We start from the raw sequence: 13632 nt of genomic DNA, 5'->3' as shown, positions 1-13632 counted from the left end.
GGTATATCTGATGATTACAACATTGAAAAAATCGAGGCTCTTGCTTCATTGCAAGCTCATGAATCATACATGCATCCATTATGTTGTTTTAATTATAGCCAACAGACAAAGCAATCAACCATTAAATTGAATGTTAAATAAAAACTTTATGCTCAATTTCTTGATAGAGTTTGTGATATTATATATTAAACTGAGAATTGGACGCATGCAATATTTGAGCGGCTGCCTGACAGGATTGACATTAATGTTTCAAAGTTTTATGACTTAGGCACATGCCCTAAACCCTGATAATCATTCAACGATATTGGCCTGAACTCCTTAAGCACATGCTCGGTGCTCCTAAGCACCATTTTGGGCCCTCAGTCACAGAGATAGAGAAACATTTATTGTGATGTTGTCTGTTTTATAATTATATATATATATATATGTTGATATTCTCTTGGTTGGATACCCAACAATTTATAAGATTTGTGTTTCTAAAAGAGAATCAAACTCCATTACCATCCAAAATAAACTTCTGTTCATTGATTTTGACAAAACCTGATCACCATCATTCAACTCTCTCTAAAGCGCTATCTAATACAAATATTGTTTTAGAAAGGACATAAGAATCTTGAGTACAATGTATCTCACACATATATGCTTTTCTTTAATTTAATTATTTTTGCTTTTCAAAGTTTCATTAATCGTTTTTCATTTTCGTTCTATCTGCAAAACAAACTCCGACAAAGAGATTGGCTTATTTAGTATAATCACATTATTTTAATTTGACACAAGCATTAATTATCAATTAGAAATTAAGTTTTTATAAGATCATGACAAGATTATGTTCGGTGTCCAAGTTCTAATTGAATTTCATTTTTTTCGTTTAAAGAACGAAGATTAAAAAAAAAAATCTTTTTTTTTTCCTCAATTTTTCAAAAATATAAGTATGTTTTAGCACACCATTAGCAAAAAAAAAAATTCAATAAAAAGTTAACTAAGAAGCTATTCCCAAACAATTTGAACAAACAGTAGATAATTTCTCTGCAACATAAACTCTGGGCACCTTATTAGTGTCAAAGGCTCTTAAGTCTTAATAGTTTTTTAAATGATCCACACACCAACCTAAGTTTTTATAAGGGTTTCAATGATTTACTATGATGCAAATTATTAATTAATTAATGTGGCTAGCTTGCATCTAAAGTATGTCTTCCTTATATATATATAAATTCTCTTACTGGTAGTTACCATCGGCAGGTCCAGAGATTCTAGAAAGAGAAGGGAATCCTATTCCTCTCTTCCTATAGTTAATATATTATTTTACTTTTGGAAATCTTCTACGAGAAAAATAATTAAGAATTTCACGTTAACCAGAAAAAAACAAACAGATTAATAGGTTGAAGACCTTGACGACGCTCTTGCACATGTCTATCGCTTTCACTAGACAGTTTTTCTCAATAAATTAAAAAACAAGGTAGAATAAAATTAGTTTGGTCACACTGTTATGGAAAGAAACAGCTTTCCAGTTGGTACGTGAATATATTTGAAGAGCTAGCAAAATGTGGACAAAAAGACTTCGGCATTGTTACCTACTACATGTTAAAACCTAAAACTAAAAGTAAGTAAAAAGTGCCCATCCATTCTCAAGTAAATTTGAAAACATACAAAAATACTGTACATTTTAAAAATATTTTCCAAAAGAATGTGAATTTTTTTTATTATTTTCCCTTTTTATCTTCAATCTTATCATATGGCTTTATTACTATTTTATTGTAAAAATTGCTACTATTTAATTAGTTTAAAAATGAAAAGCACAAAAGTAAAACACTGTCTCAAAAGAGCATGCGATGCAATCTTATAAAGCAGACGTAGGACCATGGGAGAATATGCGAGCCAAAAGATAAAGGTGGCACTGGTGAGAATCACTCCCGTAAATAAGTAGGAAATAACTTCTTTTGCAACGAGAAAGTGTATCATAATAAAGTAATTGATTGTGAAGGTTAATAAAAACAATGATGGGTCAATTTGGAGCTTATTGTTTACTATTTACAATCGATTACGATCAAATAACGTGATTGAAGAATAATGACTTGTAATCCACACTAAAGTTGAACCATATATATGACGCAAAAAAGTGCCATTATTTGTAAATTTGGAGCTCAATGTTTACCATTTACAATCAATTACGACCAAATAACGTGATTGAAGAATAATGGCTTGTAATCCACACTAAAGTTACTTTAGCCTTATATATGACGCAAAAAAGTGCTATTATTTGTAAGAGAGTAACAATTTTACAATAAATCTTAAGTTATAAAAGGCTATTGGTTATTATTTCAGCCGAAATGCACTAATAACAACACATTATTATCTATTATAAACAGTTTCTCACTTAAAATTGTAGTAAAATTATTGTGGACGAAAAATTCTTAAATATTTTAGAAGCACAGAAAAATGTGGTTCTTTCATCTTACATTCATAATAGACTCCATTATAAATTTAATAAGAAAAAATCTCACTATAAATATGAGAAGCTATAGTGGCTTGTTTGGTCATCGATCTCAAACTTATATTTTCACATTTTAAACAATATTACACACTTCTTCATGTACTTTTTCACTTATATGTATTTCAAAAAATTACAAACAATCATTTTCAAATTACTCTACTAGACAATCTTTCATTACGGTGGTACTTAAAAATTACTCTCGCAGGTGATGGTAAAATATTTGCCGCCAACCCAGCAATCATCTCTTTCCAAAATACATCACATCATCCAGGCCCATGAGCTCCACACTGGGCCATAGTCACATAACTGAAATGCAAAGTGAGTTTACCATTTCACCCCTATCACTTTTCCTTTATATTGGAACCTTCCCTCTTTCTTTCTGAACTCCCCTTAGCCTAGAAGAAAAACCCACTCTCCTTCTCTCTCTTTCTCAAAGACAAAGTCTTTCAGGCTTATAATTAGTCATAAGCCAAAAAAAAAAAAAAAAAAAATGGCCAAAGGAGGCAAGCTGACCAAGCTGAAGTCAGTTCTAAAGAAATGGAACTCATTCAGCAACAAACAAAGCCGTCACAACGTGAGCTCCATTGCTTGTGACGATGACTCCTCTGGTAGCAGAGACCTTCACCCCGTCTACGTCGGCAAGTCAAGGCGGCGCTACCTTGTCACCTCCGATGTCATCGACCACCCTCTCTTCAGAGAGCTTGTGGAGAGGTCCGGCGACTCTGACGACGACACCATCAATGTCGCATGTGAGGTCGTTTTGTTCGAGCACTTGCTTTGGATGCTTGATAATGCTGATCCACAGCCAGAGTCTTTGGATGAGCTCGTTGAGTTCTACGCCTGCTGAGCAAGGCTGCTATATTGGTTTCTTTATCTGCAATGCATGGTAACTCTTAGCTGGGCCTCGGTGACTTCAAATAACTAAGAGGGTGTGGGATATAATTTTATATATTTATATGTTTTATATATATATATATATATTTATATATGTGGGTGATGATGATGATTCTCTCTAAACTCGTCCACACGCTATAAATTTGTAAATTCTACATTCTTTAATTTGAAGTTTAATTAGCGTTGTAGAGACAAATGAAAGATAGAGAAGAAAGGGCATGTTGAGCATTTGAGTGATTGAAACGGTGAGGATTAAGGTTTTTTTTTTTTGGCTTGATGAAAAAGAGAATCTCTGATGTGGGCTTATCGATTTCACGCCATGTGACGATAATGCCACAAAAACTTTGCTGATGATAAGGATTAAGTTAAGTTATAACCCTTTTCACCCCGGCTTTTCTTTTGGCTCAACTGCCTTTCTTTGTTCATTTGTACTCATATCATAATGTTTAATTATTTCCTAAATTCCTGTATAATTAGACATATTTTCATCGATGAGAATTGTTGCTTGTTAGCCTTTTCCTTCATTCATGAAGTTTCCTTCTTTTTCCTTTTTTCTTTTTTTCCTTTCTTTTTTATCCATGTGGTATGGTGCACATGTTTGTTTATTTTATATGAAGAATATAATAACATGAGGAATTTCTAATTATCCTCACAATAGATACCTGATCTTCCTGCTGCAAGAACTGCTAGAAGAATGTTAATAATGTGGAACCATATATATGTCCAAATGATGAAGACATTGATCATGACAGAATCATAGGAATTGAATCATTGATGCTGAAATTTTGTCATTAAATTAAACCCCATGTCCATACTATTAATATTGAAAAAAGTTCAGTGTATATAGTTAAGACCAGTTCGATAGGTACCTTTGTATATGTTTGTCCTCCACATTGCGAAGAGGCCTCTTTTGCCAAGTGATCGAGTACATTTGTTATCGAGAAAAAGTCAATTAGTGTTCATATCAGTCAGGAGCTTTATAGCTCAACTAACAATCTAACACTTCTTAGAATTTTCAACATAAATGTTAAAAGTTTTATATTTTAACTAACCATATAGCATTTTTTAAAGTTTCCAATGGAAAGATTCTCCCACTATTGTAATTATCAATTTATTTCTTAAAAAAAATGTTATTGTCAAACCATTTGATGGACATCATTTTCCCACGTCTACGTTTAGCATTTTGCGCTTTGCCTTTTTTTTTTAACCAGCGCCTCTTGCACTATTCATAGGACATGAACAATGCATTAAGGCAAATGAACAATGTTTTCAGCGTGAACAATAACCCTAAAATTATTTTTTATTATTTTTAATTTTTAACAAAATAAGTAGTATTCAAACACATATTAAATTTAACTTCCTTGAGATAAGGAATAAAAAGTAGGGCCAATGGTGTCATGTATATATGCATATATAACGTATGTGATCATGATGGTGAAGTAAATCCACCACTCACCGGCATCCTTAGAAAAATTGACTCCATCATAATGCTCATGTATTAAAAAGGGAGATTGGAGTACAAATATGTATATAATCCAAAAAAAGGGCTTATATATGCACTTATTGTCTCCGCATATATTGTGTTATGGCGTAGGACCGCTTAAGTATTAATGAGATATTTCTTTACTCAAACCTACGAGTCCTAAACTCATAAGTGTGATGGATGACAATAGGACTTGCTCCCTCTAGGTCACCTCCTCATGTGTGGTGAAAAACATAATTCACTGGTGCAAAAATTGACAATGCAATATAAACAAAGGAAGTCGATACCGTATTGGTACCGGCCGTACCGGCCGGTACGTACCGTACCGGTTGCATACCGGTATCGAAACATTAACGTTTCGTACCGGTTTAAATACCGGCCGTACCGGCCATGTACCGGCTATACCGGATAATTTCGGGCAATACCGGCCGGTACCGGGCGTACCGGCCGGTACAGAAAAAAGTTTTTTTTTAATTTTTTTTTTTAGTTTTTTAATTTTTGAATTTTTAGTAGGATAGAATGATAACTTATTTGCATTAACTTATTATTATTATTTGTTTTCTTAGTATGCAATGGTGACTTTTAAGCTTTCTATTTTTTATATTGTGTGTTTTTTTTTCTTTTAATTTATACTAAAGTCTAAAATTATGAATAATTAGTTGTGAATTGAGGAAATGTTTTATGGTAAACTTTTATATTTATTATAATATATATACACACACACATACATATATATATATATATATATATTTATTTATTTATTTATTTAAAAATATAAAAAATAGCGGTAAACCCGAAACGGTACACCGGTATTGACCGGTATCCGAAATATACCGTACCGCTAGGCAAACTGGTACAGCTTCCGGTACGGTATTGACTCCCTTGAATTATAAACCTTCTAGCTAGATGGAGAGATTTATGAGATGTTCTGGACCGTCTGGTACCCCATAGAAATTGATGGATCCACAGTGTCTAGCTTATAAGACAGTTGCCTCATTAAATCACTAGTTACATCAGCTATGCAGTCATTCAAGATAAGGTATGCTGTTTTCTACGAAATATTAGACAACAAATCCTAGAATATATTTGTTGTGTTAGATAGGCTATAGCGTGTGTGTTTGGCAAAAATTATTTTTGCCAATTATTTTACTATTCAACTTATTTAAATTTTTTGCTACTATTCATGGCCAACTGCACTTTTTGGTACTATTTATAGATCTCACTATACTATTTCATTAACTTTTACATTTATTTATAGTACTTTCAATAAAAAAATTTCAATTTCAACAAAATAAGAGATCCCAAACAGACTTGTAGTATCACACTTACTTTACTCCTAGGTTTACCATTTGGGTTTGGATTTTTTTTTTTTTTAGAAGAGGTTTGGAGTTTATATACGTAAGTCAACAATCTAATTAATCAAAATAGTTTTCTTAAAAATAACTATTATTATTCAAAATAGTTAGTTAGTCAAATATCTAAGGTATTTTGAAAAGGAATGACAGATTTACCTTCAAACTAGTTTTGAGAAATTTTTTTGCAACCAACTACATAACGATTTATAAAATTAGGGACAAAGTTTGGCTAACTCCCACTAAAAATTTTAACTTTATTACATATTTTGAAAATCTGACCAACGGATTGAATATTTTTTATGTTATTAACGCCAATACCAAATTTTGTGCTAATCAAATATTATTTACTATTCAATTTATAAAATTATTTTTAATGCATAATTTTATACTACAAAATTTTAAAATTTAATCATTTGATTGATTACATAGTTGTCAATCTTTGATCTTCTAGAAATTTTGCAAATGTTAAAGATATGAAAAAATAATAATAATTTAATGATAGAATTTGTCGAAATTCACAATCAATAAGAAAAATATTGAGTAGAGTTGTAACCAATTTTTTTTTCCTAAATGTGTACTTTTTAAGTCACATGGCATATTAATGAGTCACATGACTTTTTAAAATAATTTAATAAGGCATAATGTGCTTTAACACATGGATTGCCTTATAAACCGTCATATAATGGATGGGAGAAGATTCCTCCAGGTTAGTTAGGAGATAAATTATGTCAAAGAAAAAATTCTCTCACCATAAGCTATGATATGATGACAAATTACCATTTGTTTAAAAAACTTTTTAACCACCAAAGTTCCGCATACTGAGTGGAGTCCAAATAGAATCAAGATTAGAATCATTTCTCTTTTTAGAAACTCTTTTTTACCTTTAAAGTCCGATATCATGAGACTATATTACTTATTCTGAGAATTTAAACGGTTAAGAAAGTATGAAATTAATAATTACTCTAATAATAACCTGCTTGTCTTGCCTAGACATGGTTGTAATTGGATTGGTGATTACCAACCTGCCATACAAGTATAAAACAAAACAAAAATGGTCACTTTTTTCAAGTAACAAAGAGTGGTTGAAGAAAAGGTCCATATTCTGATCAGACAGCAAGGAATTAAGTCAACAACTTTTAAAGGAGGCACCATATATACAATACAACCCCAGGTTGATGTTAAAGTTGATTATGCTTTTTATATTGGCCTTATAATATATATATATATATATATTAATATTTTTCACTTAGTGTGCTAATGATAAGGTAGTTAGAGATGCTTTTGAAATATACCTATTACACGGCCATTCTATTTGCTTTGCTGGTTTGGTTAGATAAAAGAGCTTTTTATTATTGCAAAGTGGAAGACATGAAATTTGTTCAAAACACGCTCTAGTACGGCCTGTAACGCGTTTTCAAGCTGCCATTACCACCCTACGAATAAAGCTGTGCTTGCTTTCACAACAGAAATGTTAGTCATGCTGCTAATAATCAAATTAAAGATTGGCATGAAATATAGTTTCTGTTTTCGAATTTGGTTGCCCACCTTTTATTTATTTTTTAATATTCGTGACTTTATTAATTATAAATTTTTGGATGAATGACTCAATTTAATGATGTCTATCCCCAAAAAATAATGAAATAATAATAAAAGTTGAGTGTTACCTATAGTTTCGATGTCATTGGCTAAAAGATGAGTTTAAAATATATATATATATATATATATATATATATTTATTGGTGATTCAAATATATATATATATATATATATTAATATTTTTCACTTAGTGTGCTAATGATAAGGTAGTTAGAGATGCTTTTGAAATATACCTATTACACGGCCATTCTATTTGCTTTGCTGGATTGGTTAGATAAAAGAGCTCTTTATTATTGCAAAGTGGAAGACATGAAATTTGTTCAAAACACGCTTAGTACGGCCTGTAACGCGTTTTCAAGCTGCCATTACCACCCTACGAATAAAGCTGTGCTTGCTTTCACAACAGAAATGTTAGTCATGCTGCTAATAATCAAATTAAAGATTGGCATGAAATATAGTTTCTGTTTTCGAATTTGGTTGCCCACCTTTTATTTATTTTTTAATATTCATGACTTTATTAATTATAAATTTTTGGATGAATGACTCAATTTACTGATGTCTATCCCCAAAAAATAATGAAATAATAATAAAAGTTGAGTGTTACCTATAGTTTCGATGTCATTGGCTAAAAGATGAGTTTAAAATATATATATATATTTATTTATTTATTTATTTATTTATTTACTGATGATTCAATTTTACTCTCGTTTATCTGATGAATGATGATAGAACTTCTTTTGATAATCAAACTGTAAAGAAAGTTGGAGAATGAATAAATGGAGAGAACACTAATATGGTGTTGGCCAAATTAAGGCCCTTCAATGATCAAGTTAGAAAGATAAAAAGATTCACTTAATTAATAGGACCAATCAGAGATTAGTGTGTTTAGATCAAAGTGCGTACCTTTTTACCTTTGTTCCTCTTGGATTTTATAGTCTCCTCCTTTATTCTCTATAATGAATATTTGCATTTATTATGTATGAAACGACCGTAGTAAATGGAAGACTATTAATGCTTTCCAGCGGTCTTTTGTTCGTTGGTTCGTAATTTACGCTTTGGTTGATTGATCTCATAAATGTCATTTTATTGCTATAATGTTCCATCAATAGAGAGGTGCTAATGTGCTATTAATCTTATAAAAATGTTGTGAACATATCATTTCTGAACTACATATATATATATATATATACACACACTTCCTTTTTGTTTTTTTGTCTAATCAAAAGTGGAGACCTAATTTTTTTTTTTTTTTAAATTAAAAAGAGAAGACCTATGATATTATACCTAACGTTTTCAGACTCTATGCCTTTTTTCTTTTTGACCCGACAAGCTCAATATATCACAGCACGTAGCTTAGATATGGTGCCCTTAAAATTCACGGGGAAAAAAAGAAATAGTAAAGCTAAGGTGACTGTTGTGTTACTGTATTAGTGCGTTGGAATATATATCATTATGGAGAAATTTACAACATATCTTTTCCATGGCCGTTTATCCATAATTGATCTTAAAATTTTAGAAATTAAGATTTGTTTTTTTCTTCTTCTTTAATTTAACCATATGATAATTCCATATTTCTGTCTTAATCAATATAGATATATGAGACTGATTAGAAGGTAAAAAAATTGCTAGAAAAAAAAAATTAGAATACAGATTTACAGATTCAATGTCTAAGCCATCTACTTTTTTTTATATACGATTTGTGGATATTAATTTAGCAATATAATTTAGCTGTTGAGACAAAATCAAATAGTTCAAAACACCCACTAATACTAAATTTTGGAATAGAGGCTCCTCCACCAATTAGTTTACTAAAGACTTTTCGGTGGATGGATCAAAATTAATATAATTATAGACCCAAAAAAATAAGCATAAGTTGACAATGGGATATATATATATATATAAGTATATATATAATTTATTTATAATTTGATTACTTATAAAATAGAAGTAATGATGATGGAGGAGACTATCTTAGGTTGCATTTGGGAAGTAATCATGAGTTTTAATGCACTTTTTAGTACCATTCATGGGTCCAATTGTACTGTTTCAACTAGCTTTTACTTTTATGTACAATACTTTAAGTAAAAAGTTTTCAATTTCAACTAAATAAGTTGTTCTAAAACGGATTCTTACTGATTTGAGTTGAAATGAAAAAGTTCCAAAAAAAAAGTCTAAACTAGGTCAGGAAAATTAGAAACTTAGTAAAAGATGACCAAAAAAAACTTAGGTAGTTCTATGGAACTGCTTCGATATTACCTAAGTATTGTCCAAGGATGCATGACAACATGATGACTTCATTAGTTCATTAGGCAATGAATAAAAGCTTTGAAAAAAAGGTTGCTTTCATGGACATTGAAACTTTAAGCAAAAAGTTTCAAATTTCAACTAAATAAGTTGTTCTCAAACGGATTTTTACTAATTTGAATTAAAATGAAAAAGTCCAAAATAAAAAGTCTAAACTAGGTCAATAAAATTAGAAACTTAGTTAAAGATGACCGAAAAAACTTAGGTAGTTCTGTGGAATTGCACCGATACTACCTAAGTATTGTCCAAGGATGCATGACAACATGATGACTTCATTAGTTCATTAGACAATGAATAAAAGCTTTGAAAAAAAAGGTTGCTTTCACGGAAATTGAAACTTGGTAGTTATAGCCGATCTGGAAAGAACTCGAGCTCTAGAAAAAAGATACTAATAATAATTTGATGGACCCAAATTCAAATGAGGAAAAAATTGAACTTCCTCATACAGAACAGAATGAACGGTGCACAACATACCACACGGAACTTCAAGAGCGGGGTGAAAAGACGAAAATACTCTTAGCAGTCTCCTGCTTGTCAGGAACGAAGAAGACAAAGCTGGAGGCCGTCTTTTGCGGCTTTTGATGAAAAGATGCTCCCGCAATCATGTTTGCTTTGATAAGCCTGTCCGTTTAGGGGCAATCATGTCATTCAACATAGTAAACAGTGAACTCTGTCAGTCAGAGGCCTAAAGACCAGCCCACGTGGGGAGGGGTCGAGAAATCGGATTTTGGCTCTCCAAAGGACCCCACCTTGGCACAGCCACGTTTGTCAAATTTATAAATTTTTAATTATTTTATAATAATATATGATAACCCAATAAATGCCATTCTCTAGGCGAATCAATTAGGTATCATCATCTACCCAAAATCAGCATGGACAATGGAAAAGAAGCTATAAAAAGAGCATTCAATATCTCAGGCAGTTATAAATAAGCCATTTGATCGTTAGGAGACTCATCAAATTTCACATTGAATGAACTCAAAGGCGTTACAAAAGAGGTACTTATGCCACCATAAACAGGATACAATGGCTAAAAGAAAAATATATATATATATATATATATGTATTTCAAAACTAAACAAGGTACATACATACAAAAAATACTAATACTTTTACTATTCATTCTAGCTTTCACAAGTCCTTTCTACTAATTTCATTCACTAACTTTATCATCGGAGACTCCATGGCCAGCACTACACCGGTGACCACTCAGAGAGAACTCTGTTATTAACTTTACAGATATAAAAACGAAGCCCATGCTGCCCTATCTGGGCGAACCTAATAAACTGATGATCTCAGCATTATCAATATATGAATTTATAATATGAATAAATTTGAAAGTGTACTCTTAACAAATATTCTTTGAGCATTGGTTAATAAATTATTTTAAGAAAGTTTTGATATCATTTTTATAGAAAAAAAAAATTCAAATAAGTCAATTACTATTTTCTTTTCCAATAAAATTTTTTAAAAAATTGTCAATTAACAAATGTCTTTAGGGCATCCATTAATATTTTCTAATTTGAAAAATGCTAAGATCATAACTTATTGCACAACTTTTTCCATTATTTGCTATGTTGCAATTTGTGAGTGATTGAGAAAAAATGGTGAGTCCACACCTTTACCACTCACAATTTGCCACGTGGCTAGTTGTGGTAAAAATTGTGCAATAAAATGTGGTTTTAGCATTGCTGGATAAATTTAGCTACATCACTACATTAGGTTTTTCAATGTTTAGGATTTAATTGTTCTAAGAAAAGATAATACTATATATATATATATATATATATATTTTTTTTTTGCTTAGACCTACAATAAAGAAATTTATGAGATACAAAGTTTAGGATAAACAATACCCCCAATATCAGATAAAATATGATACAAAGTAAAGGAGTGAGAAAGACAATGCAATACAAATTTGCCCAAAAGGTCAGCGCGAAATTCTCTTCACGATGAATGTGACTAATATGAGCTTCTTCAAAATGCTGGAGGATGGACTAGCAATCAGTAATTAAAATACTACATAGATGAGAAACATCAATTAAAGAACTATGTGATGTAAAAATATTGACAACAACTTGTGCATCAATTCTAATGGGAAGCTTCCATATATTGAGTGTTTTTGCAAGAGCAAAGTCATCTCTAAACCTCATAACTAAACTACCATAGAATGAATGAAACCAATGCTTCTAGTGAAACTTCCTATTCAAGAGTCAGTAAAGTCCCTAATGAGGGCACCAGCACTTGCTCTATCTGAATTCTCAATGGTAGGGCCGTTAGTGTTGTGCTTGTAGAAACCTGAAGGAGGGGTCTACAAGGGACTATATATATATATATATATATATAGAGAGAGAGAGAGAGAGAGAGAGAGAGAGAGAGAGAGAGAGAGTATGTGTGCTATAGAAGTCATAAGAGCACTAGTATTGGTGGTGCTAAAAAGTTATATTGCTATTTTTAGCACCACCAAACACCAAAATGTGACTACATTGGTGGAGCAAAAACTATATTTTTTTACTCTACAGCGCACAGCTACTTTTAACTGTGCACTGTAGCTCATATGTAAAAAAAAAATTAAAAATAATTAAAAATAATAAAATAATAAAAAAAAATGTTGTGTTCACACTACTTTTTAATAATAATTAAAAAAAAATCTCTTTACTTTCTTTTTCTCCATTTCTCCCCTTTGCTTTGTTTTTCGTCTCTCTACCTGTTTATACTCTGTGTTTCTCCTCTCTCTGCATTGTCCTCTGCTTTGTTTCTCCTCTCTGCTTCGCCAGCCATCTCGCCAACCCATCTCGCCGACCCACAGACCCATCTCCCCAAACCTATCTCGCCGAGACCCCATCTCTCCAAAACCATCTCACCGAGACCCCATCGCCGTTGAGTTTGTGCTGGGTTTGTGTTTGTGTGCTGATTTGAGGTTGCTGGGTTTGTGCTAAGTTTCGCACTGGTTTGTGTTTGTGTTTGTGGTGGAGGTGGTGCCTGAAGATAGTGATGAAGACAATGAAGAATAGGGAAAAAATAATAAATAAGTAAATTGTTTAATGTAATAGATATATTATTTTATTGTGTTGAAAGCTAAAATAAAACCACTGTTGTTGGATGTTTTGTAAAGTGAAAAGGTAAAATAGATAAAGTGACTTTTTGTGGTGTCTAATAGCTAAAAAAATAGCTCCACCAATGTGGATGCTTTAAGAGTGAGTGTAATACTTGTTGTTTAATTGAAATATTTTATTCTTAGGATTTTTTAATGCTCTATTTGTTTTGAAGTAAAATATTTTCAAATGCAAAATATTTTACATATAAAAAGATTTACAAGTAAAACATTTTTAGTAAAATATTTTCAGATGTTTAGTATGGCAAGTAAAATTTTTCAAGCAAATCACCAAAATCGATGGCTCAAAACTGAAGCAGCTGGTGTCGAAGGTTTGGTGATTGGACTGTTGGAATCGGTAGTTAGAGTGGTGGCTCCAGTGACCAAAAATTGTCAACGATCACTATTGGAGTGG

The 13632-nt window shown here is 31.5% G+C and overlaps 1 protein-coding gene across 1 annotated transcript; it reads left to right on the top strand.

The window, feature by feature from the left end:
- Window positions 1-2865: 2865 nt before the first annotated feature.
- On the top strand, window positions 2866-3909 carry LOC112019930 (auxin-responsive protein SAUR76). Its single transcript, XM_024052495.2, has one exon. The coding sequence runs from the start codon at window positions 2982-2984 to the stop codon at window positions 3336-3338; it is 357 nt and encodes a 118-aa protein (XP_023908263.1). The 5' UTR covers window positions 2866-2981; the 3' UTR covers window positions 3339-3909.
- Window positions 3910-13632: the final 9723 nt, after the last annotated feature.

Source organism: Quercus suber, unplaced genomic scaffold (assembly GCF_002906115.3).
Source record: "Quercus suber isolate HL8 unplaced genomic scaffold, Cork oak 2.0 scaffold_39, whole genome shotgun sequence".
Taxonomy (NCBI): Eukaryota; Viridiplantae; Streptophyta; class Magnoliopsida; order Fagales; family Fagaceae; genus Quercus; species Quercus suber.
Note: the sequence above shows the minus strand (reverse complement) of the source record. Positions and strands in the feature narration are given on the sequence as shown.

What these genes read in the sequence shown, in the direction of transcription:
- LOC112019930 (XM_024052495.2), top strand. Translation starts at nt 2,982, where the DNA reads ATGGCCAAAGGAGGCAAGCTGACCAAGCTGAAGTCAGTTCTAAAGAAA.